General features: G+C 41.1%; 3 protein-coding genes across 4 annotated transcripts in view; all 3 read right to left on the minus strand.

Annotated features, from left to right (window-relative positions):
- The window catches only part of LOC143345724 (signal-induced proliferation-associated 1-like protein 2), a 53,486-nt gene extending 39,142 nt beyond the window's left edge, over window positions 1-14,344 (minus strand). For both annotated transcript variants that reach the window (XM_076773099.1, XM_076773100.1), the window contains exon 1: window positions 13,523-14,344. The gene's annotated coding sequence lies outside the window, so the exon portion shown is untranslated. The remainder of the gene's footprint in view (window positions 1-13,522) is intronic.
- A 2,058-nt stretch (window positions 14,345-16,402) lies between these two features.
- Window positions 16,403-18,753, minus strand: Dbp21e2 (putative ATP-dependent RNA helicase Dbp21E2). The gene is made up of 7 exons (XM_076773102.1): window positions 18,431-18,753; window positions 18,135-18,356; window positions 17,753-18,067; window positions 17,418-17,675; window positions 17,230-17,343; window positions 16,764-17,155; window positions 16,403-16,680 (listed from the first exon to the last, which is right to left on the minus strand). The coding sequence occupies exons 1-7, from the start codon at window positions 18,500-18,502 to the stop codon at window positions 16,437-16,439; spliced, it is 1,617 nt and encodes a 538-aa protein (XP_076629217.1). The 5' UTR covers window positions 18,503-18,753; the 3' UTR covers window positions 16,403-16,436.
- A 325-nt stretch (window positions 18,754-19,078) lies between these two features.
- Window positions 19,079-20,095, minus strand: LOC143345727 (uncharacterized). Its single transcript, XM_076773103.1, has 3 exons — window positions 19,977-20,095; window positions 19,382-19,522; window positions 19,079-19,310 (listed from the first exon to the last, which is right to left on the minus strand). The coding sequence occupies exons 1-3, from the start codon at window positions 20,049-20,051 to the stop codon at window positions 19,179-19,181; spliced, it is 348 nt and encodes a 115-aa protein (XP_076629218.1). The 5' UTR covers window positions 20,052-20,095; the 3' UTR covers window positions 19,079-19,178.
- Window positions 20,096-20,285: the final 190 nt, after the last annotated feature.

The raw sequence follows: 20,285 nt of genomic DNA on the forward strand, positions 1-20,285 counted from the left end.
GGCGGTCTCTAAGTCCCGGGCGCAACGCCGCGTTCTCGAAACGCCTGGGGCGTTGGATTCGTTGTTTTTCGATCCCGTTGAAACGCTTCATTTAGCCTCGTTCGTACGGAGCCCGTAACTTTTCGTCGAGGCGACAGTCGTACGCTTCGATGCAGATGTGCAATTGCATCAGAAACGCGGTCGTCGAGGATTCGTCGTGACTCGAGCGCGTCTGCACCGCTGCCTTCTATCCGTCCACCGACAGTGAAAGCTTCCAATGCAAACTCCGCCGTGTACGTGATTCGCTTAATACCACGAGATTCTCACCCCGAATCTGATTAGGCTTTTTCAAACGGACGAGAGAGTTTCCGCAAACGCGCGGGGCTTGGAGAGAGCCTCCTTTCGTTGCCACACGTCGTTCCATACGCGATTGCAAGGCAAAATTGTAGTTCGTAGATGAGTTTGCAATTAATATTTCTATTCCAAGAAGAAGACCATTTTAAGAATATTGAATAAATAAAATTTGAATCATGAATGATGTTACGTTTCCCGTTAATCTGGTTCTGAACGTTGGTTCTTTGTGTCGCAAAACAATCACACCCTGGCTCTTGTTCCGTGCACACCGTGAAGTTAAATTACAAACATTATCAGTTGTCTTATTTTGATCTCTATTATTGCGGTTTCTGTAGGCGTATAATAAAGCCGTATTATTATTAGTATTACCGAGGCTGACGGATGTAGAGGCCGAGATATCGTGAAAAACGCAGCACAGCCGGGCGCATAATGCGACTCCGTTTCGAAAGGTATACGACCGTGGCAGTCTGGTGCGTGCAGGTGTACCTTCGACTGAAAGGAGTAGCCGAATTGTAACAAAGGAAACGCACGCCTATTCACGGAGTCGATGCGTTCGAACAACGAGAACCAAAGTTTCTCTCTGCTCGAGCATTCCTACAGTCTTACCGTTCCGCAGACTGGAAAAGAAGATTCCAGTTCGAACAATGCTTAATTGAACCGGGCCCTGGAAAAAGGCCCTACGGGGTTACGTTTCGAAACTTTATTTTAGTAATACACGCAATTTTTCTAAACCATTTAATTCCACGCGACTTGAATGATACTTGGAGTATTCTAGCGTGAACAATGATGATTGTCTGGTTTACGTCCACATGAATAAATGAAATATGAACTATCGATCATTGTCACATTATGTGAGACACCGTGGGCGGCGGAGAACGCGAGAATGGTCCTGGCACCAGGGATGGTAACCCTAGTGGGACGATGTTGGGGGAATCGAATCCTGAGACGAGGCTGCACGAGAGGCTCCATCGAATAACGCGCGATATGCGGGCAGAAACGTGCACAAGAGCCCCACCGATACAGACAAATTGAGAAAGAGCATACCGTGGCCCAGAAAACAGAAAATCACAGCCAGCCACGAAGAAACAAATCGATTACTGTCGTTCATACGACTTCCGTCTACCCAGATTTCGACTAGGGGATTGGGATCGGTTCGATGAAACGTTAACACATTTATTTAGATTCCATGGATTCGTTTGGACGAAGCAAGATTGAAATATACTTATTCTACAACCTCATTTTATCGTAATATCCTTTATTTTTCATCCTTTTTGCGGTTCACAAATTTTAATAAAGATTCAGAGACTTTCATCAGCCATCTATTACCCATCTCTGATTGTGACCACAGATTATGGACGCATAACCCGGATAAAGTAAGACCAGTGCTACACGCGCAATTTTCTGAAAGTAGTGAATCTTTCTACGGATCGTTTGCGAATTGCTTTAACCAATAACCCACACATTTGTACGAGAACCCGCGGCTCTTCCGATCCCTCATTAGGACGTTAAATGGTGTACCAAACGTGTCCAACTATCATACATTAACATCAACGACGGATGACTCAATACCGCGTCGAATCGAACATTGTCGTCTGCGATGACGCATAAACGCGCGATCATCGAAAAAAAAACGATTAAGAACCACCTGTGATAGACAATACATGACTAAGGTTTAGTCACCATCCACAGAAGCAATCGTATCAACGAAATTCTGCTAGTTGCAACTTCTTTTCTATCTCCTAATGGTGTTTCGTCGATTCCGTTACGCCATCGAGCCTCTGACGTCACTCGTTCGCGCCGATTACTCATCGTAGATCGTTTGGTCATCGATCGGAAGATAGGGAATTCGTTCCCGCCGTGGATCATCGGAACTGCAGGAATTTAATATCGTGTTCCTCGACCCGAGAGAACTTTCGACCGGAAATCCACAGGAAGTGCGCAAAGGCAGCCACACGAGCGGGGGAATCTTCTGTGGCGAGTACATTGGCTTCAAAAAAGAAAAAAAACTCGTTTATACTACCACGAATGCATAGACACTTGTGGTGGTACGGACAAGTTTTTCGAAACCAGTCTACGTATTCCGCGCGGGTGCGCTCGATCTTAAGGGCTAAGATACAGGGAAACTTGGAGCATCTTCGGAATTCTATCCCAACAGAAACGATCCGAGATATTTAGATATCCGTACACAGAGTGTTTCAGAAATACATGTACCGAGTTCAGTTAATTTCTCATTCGTTGGGTAGTTTCTCAATTCCTGATGCAAAAGAAATGAGCTTTCGTCTAGGAAGAGAGATTGGTTTTAAGAGATTGCGCTCTACGATTCTTCCCCACGCATTAACAGAAAGCACGTGAAATCGTATAAAAGTTTTACAGTTACAGACGAAGTTGCAATCTTATTTGTACAGGATGTCCGAGTAATCGTGGCACAACCGGAAAGTGGGTGATTTGATTCAAGGTTAGGTTAATAACAGCAGATAGCTGTACCTCGCCTTTGTACCCAAATGCTTTATTCGTAATTTCTTCTGTTCTCACGATTCCAATTTCTCAACGTTCCTAACTTTGGTAAAATAACGCGTTGTTATGTTTCTTGTAAGAACAAACTGGAAATACTAGTACAACAGTTTCAAATAAATCTTGAACCCGAACGAACGCAAGAAGGAGACTGTTAACGGTGAAATCACGTATACGTGACAACGGCCGTCAAAGTGTTGCGGACAGTCTGTATATTTAATCATGAATGGAGTCAAACAGTCGCTAGAAACTGCATTTAATAACAATTTCGAAAGAAGATTAGGATTGATCAAAAACCTGTACGATGTGAATAAGGGAATAAAAATGGTCGTCGAAAGGGTAAAGAGTCGGCAGGATCCCGAGTGCATCCGCGGAGCCACGTTCTTATATCGTGCAGCGTTTGCGTGTGTATGTTTGATCTGAGGCGCGCGAGTACCATGGGAATGCATACACAAAAAGAGGAGGAGCACCGCGTCGGTGAAGGTGAACGCTGAGAGTGTCGGAGGCAAAGTCGCGGACCAAGTCGACGACGACGAGCACGGAGAAAGGAGTCCGAGGCAACGTGGAGGAAGAGGAGGGTCAGAGAGATGCCGTTATTCCGGAGAGTCACTCGGGGCAAACCTAACCCAACCGAGAAGAAACGAGGATGACGAGGAAAGAGAGGGCTGGATTCCTCTTATTATTATTCTCCTTTCCATGGAGGGCGAACACCCGAATGCTACTGACCTAATACGGCTCTCCTCTTCTTCGTGACCCGCTCTCGGGGCATTCCGCTCCACGATACGTGACCGGAGATCCGCAAAATTTCAACCGAAGGCCAACCAACGAAACCTCCAACCATTTTTCATTTCATTTCTTATTTACGAATCCACACAGTTTCGTTGTGTTGACAAATTTATTAAAGTTACTCCTATACATCAGGCTCCTATATATACATACGTTCAGCTTCGATATTTATTTTTTGGCCCACCATACACGCCTGGTCCTTTCGTTTAAATGTATGTCATCTACGAAATGCAAGTGCGGAGCAATTAAAAGTCCGCTCGAGTTTGCACAGCGCCAAGAACAAAGTCGAGGCGAGACTTTTCCCGGATGAAACTCGACGGTGGCGATTTAGTTGCAAGAAGAGGGACAGTATTGTGGCTGCTGGGGCCGCAGCAATGGCGGTGCGATTTCGTTCGTCGCGGGGCACCGTAAAAGCGCAAGTCGAGCGCGTTTCTACTGTTACTTTCGTAACGAGATACCGCGCGAGAAATGCAACTGAACCGTCGTTGGAAACGATCGCGAAACGACCGTTTGCGAAAGACGAAGAAAGATTCGCGGCCGAGACGCACGCAAATAACGAACAGATGTCTTGGCGTCTTGACGTCGCGGCGCCCGACCCTTTCTCTTCGCCTGGATACTGGGAAAATTGCCTCCCACTCTTTCATTGAAATTTCTTCTTTAAGAATTAATGAAATGGGAGTTTCGTAGATGGTTGTCTCAACCCCTAAATACAATAATTCGTGTCTTACTCTAAGTATTCTGCAGTCCAGTAATTAACCAAACGATCAATTTGATATTTTGAGAAACATGGAATACTATATGTTTTTCGTAATAAAGAAATTTCTTATATTGTGAGATTTCTGCACGATTTCTGCAAACAATCGCGGACTACTTTCAAAAATAATTAATTACGGTTCGTGTTTAGAACATTAACAAACCGATTGATTTGTTTGAATTCCGATCACGTTTCCCCGATATCTGTCCCACTGTGCAGTGCCGTGACTCGTGTTTCGAGAAACCGGTCAATCGGATTTCGCGCGAGGCTTCCGAATTACACTCAATTCTCTTTTAACGCGATAGCTCCCAAGAATACTCTGTAAAAACTGCTTAGACGCATAACAGAGTAAAGAATTCCTGGTAAAATCTTCCCCGAGACTTTCGACGCGTATATAGATCACTGATCGATCGAAACGCAGTCTTTGGTTACCGATTTCGTCAAAGGTTTGACTAAAAAGGTTCGACGGTATTCATTGGCGCGAATGATGGAAACGGGAATTAATTTTCGAGATCGCGGGGAAGCAAAAAACGAATGCAAGATTATGGAATCGGTTTTCTTTTGGATCGCGTTAAGTCGGAACGACGTAAAAAGAGGATCGTGGCTACGCGTGCACGCGACGCGGATCGTCCCGTGAAATCTTTCACGGTGCAGCAGCATTCGCTGCAAGAGGTCTCACACACGCGGTGTGACGTCGTATTGTGCCTCGCCAATGGGACGTTCGCACCGTTGATAACTTTACTCGCAGTTAAACGTCGAGCATCCGCGGTGGATGTTTTTACAGTTAGCCCACACGCTGTGCAGCGTAACAGTATATTCGCAGATTCTTCCGAACGTTTCGCGTTCGAAGTGGCTAGTAATCCCGTTGTCGCAATGCAACCAGAAAGACATTCTCGTTTAACGCATTCGGTGCTAGCTCGCGATATCTTTTACCACCAAAGAAAACTAAATAATTCATCGAAATATTGGTTCCATAATTTCTTAGTGATGCTTAAACAGGGTTACACGCTTAGATAGTCGAAACGTTGGTTAAACAACAATATTTGTATACTTGTTCGTTTATTATCAAACGATCCAACACGTACTTCGCGTCCTAGCTTGCATACTTATGCGACCAGAGGAACAAAATCTGAATCTTAATGAGAGAGACATTCTCCTATGGCGTACCTAACTGCGCCCAAGGAACGTGTAGGTTTAATTTGAAAATTAAATACTCGAGTGGCCTTGAAATATCCTTCGCCTCTTCACCTAAAAATCATCTCTGATTTATAAATAAAGAGCTAAAATAGGAAAATGCCTGTAACCAGAGAACGAGGATAGACAAATGCTTGTATAAATTTTTTTTATTGTATCGTACACCCTTTATGCATGTTGCGTTTGAAACTGTTCTGAAGTCTCCCGTGGACGGTTTCTCGGTTTGTGAAAAAAAAAGAGTTTCTTTCAATTTCAGGTTACCCCAGCCTCCCCGATCGTGGAATGCCTTTCTCGCGAATGCGAAAGGCGCGTCTCGAAATTCACCCTCGGATTATAATACGCGCCCCACAGCGTTTTCCACCCTACCATCTGCGATACATCGACGCATTCATCGCGGCTCGTCTTCTTCCTAGGTGAGATATACAGGGAACGCGCTCGAATTGCGCGCCCTTTGTGTCTCGGCCATTCACGCATAAACAATGCAACGGTAAAGAGCACAGAACGCGACATGGCACCCACCCGTGGTCCGTCGACGCACAATCCCTCTTCGAAGAAAAGGGATAACTCGTCTATCAAAGGGTCCATTCAAAATCGATCGTCCATCGTCTCCAAACCTGGCCGTGTCGATAACTTTTTCAATTATACAAATTTAAACTTCGAAGTTAAAAACAGAAATTTACCTTCCACGGCAACTCTTTCAAAACCGGGATTATAAAAAATATGGAGGATCGGCGAGGTTCTATTTTAATAATTGTCTATCTAGGTTACACTCGTGTCGTTCGAAACAGGTCAAAACGAGAAGGGTTGCGAAAAAGGAGAAGGCTTATTTATAAACATGCGGTTAACGAGAAAGGCGTGGACTTTATTTTTGCTCCGTAAACAATTATGTCGCGTGGCTCGGTTTTCAGGCCAAACGAGAATTCGTCGATGGCGACAACCTGAGGGAACCTGTGTACGCGTAACGTTCCTAAGTACGAACGAAAGGGCCAAGCCCCCAACGGTCGAACCCTGACGAACTTATCCAGAGGTCAATCAACGCATCCGGCCCTAATTAATTGCCTTTGGTTGCATTTAAAGAACCTGTATCCTGCCGACCCGACGTCCACGGGATGACTCCCGATAATTCGATCGCCGCAGGGAAGGGTTGTCGACGCAGGAAACAGTCTAGTCGATCGGTATTATGCTCACCAGAAACGGGTTAGCGTGGGGAATTCCTATTAATCGCTGTCACCGATACACGTGGCCACGATTACTCACGAACGATGCCCAAGATTGACAAGAAAAATCAATCTTTTCGCCGATAAAACGATATTCACCATAATTGAACGGAGAAATCACGACGTTATATGAAATAAATATCAAGGTCGCGTAGCCAGCGACGAGTTATCACAATTTTTTACGAACAAACGATTATCGTAATCGATGTAGAGATATAACTCGAGATAAAGCCACCGTTTCGACATCGATTCGATGCGTTTCCTTGTTTTCGAAGGCCCAATGTCGTTGGATAATCGGTTGATCAATCGCCTCGCGCAGATAGATAATCGAATAATCTATCGGAAGCGCTGCATTTACGAAGATTCACTTTTAGCGACTCGAAGGCAACGCGTTACGCTGCTCGTGACGACGATGGGTAATTAGAGCGTCGTATAATTGTACCAATAGGGATTCGCACGAGCAAGTTACGCGCAAACAAGTGGACTAGATGTTGAACCCGATCGACGCCGTTGGACAGTCTTAAAACGCGATCGAGAGTATTTCCGTTTCAATAATCCGGTCATCGATCTCTTTGCCTGCTCGGTCGAGAGACTATAATAAGCTGGAATTCGTTTTACAAGCGTTACAAAAGGTTACGAGACTTTTATGGTAAATCATTAGCTATTTTAACGTGTTCAAAAATATCATCTATTCTAGGAGTTGGTAGCTATTGCTGTAATTTATGAATGGAGTTTGAATAAATAAAAGTATGTCCAAATCACGAGGGTTGATGGTACTCTCAAAGTCTGTCCGCGATATTAGTCGCCATTGTTCCCGTCGCCCGCCTTCTTCCGAAATGCTTTTCGAGTAGCGTTCGATGGTTCTCCCTCCCGTTGGATTTTCGACTCGTCTTCCGTTGTTCTCCCGTCGGTGACAAGCTTTTTTAATATGCGTGGCATCGCGTTAAACGGAACTCGCGTCGCGCGGACAAGCACAGAGAAGAAAGAGGGTCGAGAGGGTTCGAGGACGAGAGGACGACCCCAGACAAATTCATCTCGCGACAACGGAGGGGTCTCGGCCGTTCTCCTTTCCTCGAACACGCTTGGGTATGCATCCACGAACCCTCCGCCAGGAAAGAGCGTGGCCTGGTAACGGTGACAGTGTTCAAAGTCGCGAACGTGCATCGATATGGGGTCACACCGTGCCAAATCGGACATTCTTTCGTGTTACATTCCGGATTTCTTAAGATAATAACCCATATACGTAGAATGCATATTTGTAAAGCGAGAATGGTAGTTGGAACCCATCCAAGAAGTCTACTGTGCTACCACAAAGGGTATTTTCTTATTAAAAGAGAATTTGCGTTTGTCGAGGCCTTGTGTCGGAGTCATTAATTACTTATAATAGGAGAAAATCTTTCTCGTCCCTCCTTTTCTAGGAATCTTACTTTGAGGACCATTGATATAAATTGCCTGAAATTGGTCTGCACGAAAGGGTTAACTGGCGGTAACCTCGACGATATCAGGATCGAGGGGGAGGAATCTGTGAACGATCCAGGCTACTGAAAGGTTTCAGGGTTCGAGTTGCCGGGGTCCACTCGACCATATGGTCGATCCCTTTTCTGCCTACAAATTAGGCCGTTCGAACGAGTTTATCGCTCGAACGGGAGGATCAAATATTTTGAAAGCTGCTCGTATTACGCCAACTAATAAACATTAGGCGTTCCGACGTCCTCGAGCGGAGCAATCTTCGTGTTTCAACGCGTTAAAATCGGAGCGCCTCCACGCACACTGGGAGCTATAAAAATCACCCTTGAGCGACGTTTACAATGCGAGAGAAATCTGTTTTCCGCCGGTAAAACGTGTTCTAATACCGATCATTAGTTTAAATTAGTGCTGTCAAACTATACAGGGTGTTTGGCCACCCCTGGGAAAAATTTCACTGGTTATTAACAATTAAATTCAAAAATTTCAAATCGTCCTAGAAAAATTATTTTCGGTTGCGGGGTCAATTGCAATCACTTTTGGTGAATAGACATACCTCCGAAATCCTATCCACTTTCGAGAAAAAAAATCGAGAAAGTACTGAAATTTTTAGACGAAATTAAAAAATTTCAAATCATACTAAAAAAATTATTTTCGGTTGCGGGGGTCAATTGCAATCACTTTTGGTGAATAGACATACCCCCGAAATCCTACGTACTTTCGAGAAAAAAATTCTTTACTGAAAATATGCTGCATAACCGGAACTGTTTCTATAACTTTTTAACGAAGCCTCAATCAACAAATTAGTATCCTTGATTTTCGTCTTAGTTTGGCCTCTAGAATCTCCCATTAAAATTTTTCCCAGGGGTGGCCGAACACCCTGTATATCAAAACACTGCTCACATAAAATAGTCCTAAGTAACGTTTCCAACGTGAGAAAAATTTGTATTTCGTAAATTTGAATCCTGTCGAGGATAAATCTCTCTGGCTCCCCGGTATACCCGGTTGCGTGGTAAAAATTGCCGCGTATTTCTTGCGTGCTGATCGTTAGAATGGTCTGCCGTACTACGGGAGGGGTGGAAACGAAAAGCATTCGCAGAGTGGAACGACGGTCAACAGTTGGTAGCCGGTAAGTCAAATGCGACGAGCAGTAAACTTTTATTTCCAACGTGTTCGTACGAACCGAATGGAGTCGAGGCGAATCCTAGTCGACTTTACGAGCGGTCTTCCATCGACCTGAGGCTGGTCGGGTATCGCTTAGGTATGCGCCTGCAGCTGTTCGAAAATTCCAACCAGGGCTGGCCTTCTTCCACGGTATTTTCGAGTATCGGGTCGCGCCTTTCAAACGATACCGCACAGATTTACCCTCAATAACTTTCCATCCCTCGACGTTCAAACGATCAGATTTGTCTCCGCCTGCTTTACTCTATGCTGCGGATGTTTATGCATTATAATCCTCAAGAAACTACGGAATACTTCAAGTAAGGTACGAATTATTATATTTAGGGGTTCAGACAACCCTCTGCAAAGCTCCCATTTCGTTAATTCTATTAATAAAACTATGAATTTGCTTAAAGATCAGCAGTCGAAAGAATAAAGAACCGCTACCCCCAGACAATTGTGTGCTTTGTTTCTGGTACAACCAGCCGATGACCACGGGTTTGTCCCGTTAGAAAAGCATAGAGGAGACGAGTATGGTCGTTTGCAGCTCGCTTGGCTTCTTATCGGCAGCGGATGGGGCAAAATTCGCGTGAAAAGTCGTACGCGGACCTCGGATATTCGAGCAGCGGCGTTAAAGCTCGGAGCCAGTCCGCGCGACGATCCGACCACCGGAAGTAGGCGTAATAACGAACTCCCATTGCCTATACGTGCCTGGAATACAATAACATTGTACGCCAGGCACAAAGGCTTCTCTCCCTGTAACGGCCACTCTGGGATACACGAATTCCACGTCGCTTCTTTCGAACAGGAGTGGCCCTTTTTTCTGTAAAACTCGCAGGACGTCAGATAGCCACACGATGTTTCGCGCGAGCAGCCAACGTATACCGGGTGAGACGTTCGAAACACTGCATCGAACGATTTGTCTAATATTGCGAGGAAACGCATCGAATCTAGTTTAATAATTCTATTCTGGTACATGGAAACTTTTGTAACTTCGCGTGTGTACATCAATAGAGCGACGTATGAAATTAAATTTAAAAAATACAAGTGGAAGCTCGAGTTGGTGTTTAAAATAGGTCTGAATAATTTGCCTAATTCTAAATGATAGAGAATATTTGTCGTAGTAGTCGTGTGTAGGTGTCAATGAATTATAAATAAAGTCTAAAAAAAGAATTTAGACTACGGTCGTCCTAGAAAATTAAGAACATGGCGAATCCGACCTATAGTAAGATGACTTCTGCATACATTCCAAAAGGAAGATCTATGTCAAGGTTTTCCTAATGAATATGAATCCAAGCACGACCTCATTCGGACTATTTTTAAATATAGGGAAGATCGAGGCTGAAACAGGGGTAAGTTGTACCAATGCAGATATTTAGGCGATCCCGGTTAACTGAGACTAAATGTTAAAGGTTAAAGTACTATTTGTTGCATCGAGTCTCGATATTATTAGACTTTCTTGTTCGATAAAGTATTTTTGATTTAAAAAAACTTATATGGATAAAGGATTTATATTAAGGTATGCATTTTTATATTTATTATTGGCCTCATAAGGAATTTGTGAAAAGACACGTGGCCTTCTAACGTCAAAAGGTTCCCCAACCACTGGATTAAGTAATAGTCCAACCGTGGGCGATTCACAGCCCACGCGCTCTTTCCATTCACGTCAAAAGCACCCTCGATATCGTTTACGATAAACCCTTGCAACATTGGGGTAATATATCTAACCATTCCATTTTTGAGAGCACATGCATTTCAATACCAACTAAATTGACCAGAGATGAACAACATTCTCTTCTAGATAACAAATAAAAGCTAAACTATGAGATAAATTTATTTTTATGCGCAATAAAAACTTGTGCTGTACACCTTATGTGCTATGAAACTCTGATCTGTTGAGAAATTTAAAATCTAAATAATAATTGAGTTTTTTATCGGCAAGGAGTTTAGCTCGCAGACAAAATTCTCACGAAATTATAGTCACCATAGGTCGGGGGCCTTCGACGGTTCGTTAGTTCGAGGATCGCGTGGGAGGCAGGAACGCGCGACCCACGCGACCACTTATCGAAAATTACGTCTGAACGTAATTGCGAATTTCCAGTTATCGTACTTAGAGAAGACCACGGCCACGCACAGTGACAAAAAATCCCCAGAACGTGGACAAAATGCGTGATTGCGAGCTTCGTAAGACGAATCTGATTCTAACTGACGATGGAACTAAATATCGGGGCTATATTAGAACGATTGTATCTTTTTGAATAATTTCGAGGAGCTGGACAGTACTCTGTTATGTTCTTCACGCGATAAAAAATTTCTTAGTTTAAATAAAAATGGTTATAATTGGACACGGTTGCCTGGGGCAATTGCCTCGATAAAAGGAGCCACGTAGATGGCCTGCTGCGAGATGCTGAGACTGGCTAAAGGATGAAAAGGCTCTTCAATCGCAAAAGATACCCGCGAAAAGGTCAGTCGCGAGCTCTACTCGTTCATTCGACGCGAATCGTGAAAAGTACGCGTCTCGGGGACCTTAAGGAAACCTTAAACGAGTCTCGTTTAATCGCAATTTTAAACGGAAAATTAATAAATAAGTTGACTAAATATTTTCAGCAATAACGATCAGTACTTTATAGATCATAGTTAAAGATGGTTAAAACCTGGGATCGAAAGTTTAGCACGAATAAAATTAAACGATGCTCGTATAGCTGATCAAGTTATTTATTAGTTTATTTTATAAAACGAGCATTTATAACGAAGAGTCAACTTCATTCATCCGTTTCGAGAGGAGGATGCAAGGACATCGTGGAGGGGTTTAACGATCATCGACGAGCCGTTTGATAGTCGAAAACTGCCTGGCGAATTTGTAATTTAAATTTTGTAAATACCAGCTCGAGAAAACGAGACACAGAAAAATGATATGGAGTAATCTCAATTTTAATTATGGAATTTTTATAATGAAAATATCATATTTCTTTGTGTACATTATTACATTGAACGATCAGAAACAAAAGTAAAGAATTAAGATTATTTAAAACATTTACGTTTTTTAACTTGTCTTTAATTTTATCTCGTGGACCAGATATGCTTAACAAATTGGCTGAATTGGCCTGAAGACCGGACTTTGTACACCTCTGTTGCTCAATAACCCCACATATATTACAATTATCGTTCAAACAGTCGTGTCAACGGTAATTGTACAAATTAATATACGAAAAATAATTACGACAAATTGGAAGTGTGATATTCCACAATTTAAGTTCGAAAATTAAAAGCAAAGACAATGACATTTGCTATGTAAAATCGTAGCAGCTGTGACTCAAATACCGTTAGAGTTAATCAAGGGGACAAATCGATGCATAGGATATTGCAAGTCGATTACTAGGAAGTCGGTACATCGAGAATGTTGCAACAGTATGAATTACCTACTGTGTTACAGTATTGGCGTTCAGTGGCCACTGGCGACCTTCACCTATCTGTAATCAACAACGTTAAGTCGACTTACGGGATATGAATCAGCTCTCTTACAATACGGGAGAATGTCTTCGACGAGAATTGCTTCCTTCGAAAACAATTTCTTTCGAACGGAAACGAGCAATACTCTTTATCTAGATAAAAATGTCATATATCTCTAGATTAAATATTTCACAATGAACCGATGAAAATTTAACTATTCTATTGGCTATCTATTATTCGAATTAAATTTTGCTCGTCACTGCTTTCGAACGTTTTTATGATCAGTGACAACTTTAACCTCCAGTATTGAATTTCTTTCTAGCGCAAAAAGAGTATTTAAAACAGCTTTATTCGCTGAACTTCGCCATTTTACCTTGCTTTTAACCATATGACAACTGTCTATGTGAGGCACAATGTCTAATATTGCGCAAAATTTCATACGTTTAGGTTATGTTCCGTATTACCAATGACAGAATCTGTCTACATATTTTGGCGGGAATAGCGAACGATTTTCACCGAGACTATAATTCGTTTCGGACGCCAGTGACCCCGGACCGTACCACGGCCACGGAACTCCATCGATTCTATTTCGATCGAGGATAATAAATCTATATAAAAGCTTCGCCGTGCGGCGAACGTAACGTAAACTTACATTTTCTGGCTGCGACGATCGCCTCTGCCGTGGTACACAGAATAGCGGCACGCCGCTTTCTCGCTTCCTCTCCAATATAGCGGCTTCCGGTTCCCTCTACCAGCACAAAATAAACTAAATCGCCCGATAGCACCACTCATCCACACCGTGCACACCGTCGATCCCGGTCTCCGTGGCTTCTTCCTCGTACTATGATTCTTCTTCGCGCGACACCACTGGACTCGCACGCAACGATCGATTAGGCGCGTTGTCCTAACCCCTTGTCCCGATTCACGATTCACCGGACACGCGTGTACCCGTGTACCGTCGTCGTTCGTTGCAACGCGGATTGCGAGCAACTTCATAGAACACGATTATCCGTGCTGGAACCCGAGTCGTTCTCTTGAGCTTCGAAACTCGATTCCCCTAGCTGTCGATCGAACGGTACGTCGCGCGTCTCGTTTCGATTTACGTCGGGATCTCTTCTCTCGATCGATCTCCCGTAGAACTGCTCCCGGCTTGCTTCTTCGCTCGTATATTCACGGTATGACGATTATTCGTGAGAATCGAAGACGTTCGAACGTTTCTACGGCGGGCTGCATTTTTACGGGAACCAAGTGGTCACTTCGAAGGGTTCGTCAACCCGGACCTGTCGTGTCGATCGGTAACCGTGTTTCTGCCGGTAATCTCGAGACACGTTTATCGATTCGTACCGATTCCAGGAACAGGAGAACGCGCCGAGGAATTACCCGCGGCGCAGTTGAATGGAGAAATCGTGCGAAAGAGTCGGAGCGAAACGGACCCGGTACGGAACACAGCAGAAACGACGCTAACAGGTTACGCGCCACGGGACGACTGAGTCCACCTCTAGTAGGCTGCTCACCGAGATCCCCCTCCATCGGGCTTCGACGCGCGTGCCTTCCATACTACGGTCGTAACGCTCGCTCGCCACGAGGATACGTTGCCGGCGGTCGAAAAGAATACGAGAAATTGTTTTGTTTACACTGCATACGTGACTCGAACACGCACGATTATTAGGTTAGCGCGTACGAAATGCCGGTTCTACGCGATTTGTCGATTCTACCATCGAGAATGCGAGTCGAACGATATTCAACCGTCGATTGTTGCACAACGCCGTGTTGAAAAGGAAGCAACTTCGTGCTACACGCGTATGCATTTCGACGCTCGAATAATTTTCCTTCTCGTAACAAGAGAAAGTGCACGGTATCTACCGAGACAATAGTGTTCTTGGTCCACCAACCGCTGTATTTCGTATGCAGACACCGCGATCAAGATCGATGGAGCCTGACGAATTAATTGCGTGGTTACCGCGTAAGTACATTGTTGTTTGTTCCATTCTTTCACGAAACATCACTGTTGGACCACCATCTTTGATGCGCACTGTACGATTACACGTATAGGATTTTGCTAAACCTTTAGCATATAGATGTTCGAAGGTTGTGTCTGCCACTTGTTTGACATATTTTTCGAACAAATTACTATGGGAAGCTTTAAGCGATTGATATTAATAGCTAATCGTATAGTTCGAAGACCCATTGAAACTCAGACTTGACACAATTTAACCCTCTTACGATGCACGTTCTGATCTGATTCCCTCTGACCGTAATTCGATGAATTAATTTCTTTTGATATACAGGTCACGTGCGTCTGATCTTCAACGAGAATTAAGGTCGAATTAGAGTGCTGTGTTTTATTATAAAAGAAACGCTGGTCGAAGGGAAAGTGTATTTAGTCACGTTCTTTTTCGGAGATAATAGAATCAGAGGTATATTTTAAAGGCATCTATCGTTCAACGTCTAAACGAGGGTGCGCGTTCTCGAGAAACTACGCGTGTGGCACGAGCCAGAGTTGGCCCAGATAAGATCTTTGTTCTCCCAAAGCATGGGTTCCCGCATTGCTTGCTTATCTACTTCGAAATGCCCCAGTCGTAGATGTCACGCAACTGCCCACGCTAATTAGTCTATTTTCATTGTCTATGCTTCTGGCTACTCATCGCGTTTCTGTACAATTTTTCATAACGTCTTCCGAAAAAGAATTACATATTACGCAGTACACTTTCTACTACCGATCATATCTTGAAACGCGTCTTTGTAAACTATACGACGGCTTTTGAAGTAGAAGTCGTGGCTCTTACTTTTTAGTGCGGAAAAACGAGGACACCTTAACCAACTGAATTTAGGGAGAATAACGAGCGTTGTTTAACTTTATTTTATATTAATCAAATTAACATTTCCTCGCCACGGTTCGATATAGAAAAGATTTTCCACCTGTACTTCCGTATACACAAGGTATTATCTTCCGGAACATTATAACGACACAATTGTAGACACACCCTTTACAGGGAAACACGAATGTCCGAGCGCGTAATCACATTTAATTTCACTAAAACACAACGCGGCTAATAAACTGGTCTAGACGTACGGTCTGGCTCATAGTAGTTCTATTTGCCATACGTGGGCGGTTAGCGTAGGTGTGCCGCCGAACATCTCAGAACATTAGATTGACGGATGGATGAACACGCACGTGTGGGTCGCGATTTCCTTCCTCCGGTTGTAACAGTTCCGAATTCTAGAATTCAAGCGATAAGTCGACTCGTTCTTTGTGAAATAAAAGGGACCTAGTGTTTAATCGAAATTGCAACACTCGTTTGTCAATTAAATTCATTAATGAAATAGAAAATCTAAACCTTAAGTGAAATCAACTAGACTTAAGGTCAACGACTTCGGTCGATTCTTTGATCCTATCGAGGGTCATCGCTAAGGCTTCATCGGAGATTTTTTTCGTCCGAGTTACTTTGTACGAGTTAAACTGATAAAACGAATAGAAAAGAAACGGATGTAAAGATTACAAAAGCATTAAACTCTCATGGATATTCGAATATTTTTATTTACATTGTGTAACAAAAATTTACGTCTTAATATGGAATATTGTCGACATTTTCTATATCATCTATTATTTGTTCCTTCATAGGTTCATCCTTCTCTTCTATCATGTCATCTTCTTCCATGTTCGGTACTCCATAATTAATCATGGGCAAAGGCTTCATTTTTCTAACCGAATATTCAATTTTTTGAACAAAAGAGATTTCTAACGGTTTGCAGATGAAATTCGTCACTCTGCAGTGACCTATAGTACCTTTTCTAAGGGTTCTACCACATCTGTGTAGAACACATCGAATTTTTAATTTTACGTACAAATTACACGTACAAAATTACACCGCTAATGATTTAAATTCACATACCTGTGAATGTACGAAGCCGTGTCTAATGGAAAGTCATAATTTAACACATGATTGACCATCACTGTATCTAAACCTCTAGAACCCGCATTGGTCGTTGATAATACCATAGCTTTACCGTTTAAAAATTCTCCGTATTTCCCTCGCCGTTCGAATAACGGCATAGTGCCATTCAAATTTGTAGTCTTTATACCACATTCGTTTAAAAACAAATAGAGCCAATAGGAAGTACTATTTGTATTACAAAATACGATTACACGCTGATTATTCGATACTTTGGATTTTATATATTTCAAGAGTTCTTGTGGCTTGTCATCGCTACCCACTCTCACAAATTTCTGCTCGACCATTATTTTATGCAATTTTGCTGTTTTTATATATTTTAGTGAATCTACCTATAAAATAACAGATTTTCATTCCTTTATATTTTTATCTCAGAGAAAATCGTAATTTAAATTATACCACTAACATTCACAATATTGTCTAAAATTTCTTCCACGTGCGAGGGAACCGTAGCCGAAGCTAAAATGAGTTGAGCTGATTTAGGAAATCCATTGTCATCAAATTCTTGATGGTACCCAATCTACATAGATTGAGATTAAGTGTTAAAATATTTTTTGATGAATTAGTACACAACAAAAAGAGACTTTGACTTACAGATAATCTTTTCATAAAAACTTTGAGTTTATCTTTAAATGTATAGTGGAACAAGGCATCTGCTTCATCTAAGACTACATATCTTACAAATGTGAGATTATAAACGCCAACTGTAGTTAATTTACTAATAACTCCAAAACTACCAACAAGAATATCCACATGCTCAACTGGAGGATTCATCATCATTTTCTTTGTTTTCCCCCCAGTGATCAATTTAGTTTGAATATTAAGATGTTTAGATAGTCTAACTAACTCTAACTAAACAAAACAAAATATGTTATTCAAATATTCTTATCATATAAATAAACAAATCAAATTGAATTATTATTACAAACCGCAATTTGTACTGCTAATTCTCTAGTTGGAGTCACAATCAACCCTAATGGACAATTCTGATCTCTTTCTATGATGTATTTCCATTGCAAAATTTTATTAATCATCGGTAAAAGATATGCTAATGTTTTCCCACAACCTGTTTCAGCTGCCAATACCGTATTATATCCTTCAAAAATTGTTGGTATTGCTGACTGCTGAATTTCTAAAGGTTTCTTTATATCTAATTTTTCCAAGTGACTACATAAGGAAGGTTCTAAATTAAAATCAACGAATGTTTCAAAACCGGATTGATCGTTTACTTCTTCCTCATTTTCCTAGAAGAAAAGTTATAATTACGAGGAAAACTCCATAACAATGGATGAGATATAGAATGCAAAATACATTATCAAAAGGATGTATGAAAAAATGATCGCCTCTAGAGTCACGGTGACGCCATCCTTTGCTAGCTAATGTTACTCTCTCATTTTTCGAGTAAACTTGACCCATATAAAAATTGTAGGTTTTTCTTTTACACGTTATTATCGGTATCATTTCTTTCGTACTCGTTGCTTCATCATCATTTATTTCTATTTCTTTACGTTTATTCTTAGCAAAAGCTCTCGCCTAAGTTAAAATTTATATTAGGTTAGTTTACGATATGCCGGAAAGAGTAGAATAAAAGTAGTGAATGTATTTACATAATGTCTTGGAAAGTTTCTAAATGACGAATCAACGGTGTTGTAACATAATCTACAAAATCGGAATAACATTTTGGAAAACTTTCACTGATAGAAATACTTTCTGCTTTGCATGGTACACAATACAAAAATCTTGTCAACACTGCTATTGCAACATTAACAAGTTATATAGTGGAAAATCACCATAGACTTATGATAACACTAGTTAATTCACATTAAAGTCACTAAATATTTCTACGTCCAATTAATAATAACACATACTATGAAAATAACATCATGTCAGTGAACTAAAAAGTTGTTAATAATAACTCACTGTAGGATTGTTCTAAAATTGTTTATATATTTTGGAACACTTCCACACACGTTAACGGTTTATTTTTTTCACGTTGGTAACAACAGACGCGTATGGCGTACGCCAACTTAAGTGAACTTGTTTTTCTATTGATTATGATAAAAGATCAAGACTGTTATATATTGAAATTTAACGTTAATCAAAATCTTTTGAGAAACAATAACCATTAGTAATTTATAGTCTTCTGATTATGATACATAAATAATACATTATTACTTCAAATGCCACTATCAATCAATACAGATAAAAATTTAAGTACATTTACTTCTGAAATAATAGTAAATACAACTTACAAATAGATTTAATAATTTATTTATAAGGATCTTCCTTGCAGTTACAACATATCATATATAAATATTATCCTACATATATCTGTTATAAGAATGTTACATAGATCTATTTTTTTGCACCTTTCGATAAATAATATATATTCATTACAAAGCAAGCTGTAGCTGCTAGAGAAGTTACACCAAACAATATTTTATCCATTTTCCCACCCATGTTATATACAGGTTTTGACAAATCAGCCTGTTAAAAAAATTTTATTACATGATTTTTCTGTATTAATACGCTAATAATAAGTATATAAGTATTTGTACCTGATATTTCTTGTACAGTGCTGCCATTTTTGGAGGTAATGTGGAATAATTCCCTGTGGAATTTGCTACCTTTAACGGTTTAGTTTTAACTGAATCGTAAATCATGACTGGTATTTCTGAGCTTTGCAGTGAGCGAGGTGGCTGCAATACAAATATCAATCTGTTAAAACATCTGTACTGCTAATTAATTATAGATAATCAATTTTATTGTATGAAATGTAATATAAATTTCAATTTAGACAAAAAATTACATATCTGTTGTCACAATTCTCCGATATTAGATATTACATAAGCATGTATAACTTTATTTCTTATAAATTCGTCTACAATTTCTATAGTAGGGCGGAGAATATGGCAAATATAAATACTTGTTTCAAAATGAAATGCTCAATGTTTTACGTTCAGATTTTTCACGAAATATATTAACGAACAAATTACAGTTATTTCACGAAAATAAAATAGCAACGATTACGAAAAGTACAGAAAAATATACTTGACAAAATGTATGTGTATATCAATTTTACTGAAATACTTAGCATGATATATGTTCAGTTCTACAACGGATTTGGCATGATCTTTACTTATATCTACTTACTAGTGGGCTAAGAGACTGAGGCTGCGTGGATTGTTTTAAACGACCAGTGAGTGGATTAAATTCATGAAACGACATCTTTCGTAATTGCGCAACCTACCTTTGCTTACCGTAGTTTCCTTCGTAGCGATTTAATATATACCTTTATATATGAAGTATATAGATAGTTCATGAGCATGCGTATAAACAGTCAAGTTCTAGTTAAATTGATCTGAATACTTTGAGGAGAAAGTCACCAGTCCTAGTTTATCACTACTTTTAGCACTTAGCTATTGTGCGTTCCATAATGCAATCAGCCATAGCCTATTCTAG

The sequence above is a fragment of the Colletes latitarsis genome, chromosome 9 (assembly GCF_051014445.1).
Source record: "Colletes latitarsis isolate SP2378_abdomen chromosome 9, iyColLati1, whole genome shotgun sequence".
NCBI lineage: Eukaryota > Metazoa > Arthropoda > Insecta > Hymenoptera > Colletidae > Colletes > Colletes latitarsis.

Bases quoted from the DNA above. Each gene is read 5' to 3' on its own strand.
- Dbp21e2 (XM_076773102.1), bottom strand. From the start codon at position 18,502: ATGTTATTCCGATTTTGTAGATTATGTTACAACACCGTTGATTCGTCA. The intron at 17,676-17,752 runs GTTTGTAATAAT...TGTTTTGTTTAG, and splicing joins AATTAGCAGTACAAATTGCG to TTAGAGTTAGTTAGACTATC. The intron at 16,681-16,763 runs GTATGTGAATTT...TGTTCTACACAG, and splicing joins ACGGCTTCGTACATTCACAG to ATGTGGTAGAACCCTTAGAA.
- LOC143345727 (XM_076773103.1), bottom strand. From the start codon at position 20,051: ATGTCGTTTCATGAATTTAATCCACTCACTGGTCGTTTAAAACAATCC. The intron at 19,523-19,976 runs GTAAGTAGATAT...TTTGTATTGCAG, and splicing joins CTCAGTCTCTTAGCCCACTA to CCACCTCGCTCACTGCAAAG. The intron at 19,311-19,381 runs GTACAAATACTT...TTTTTTTAACAG, and splicing joins CACTGTACAAGAAATATCAG to GCTGATTTGTCAAAACCTGT.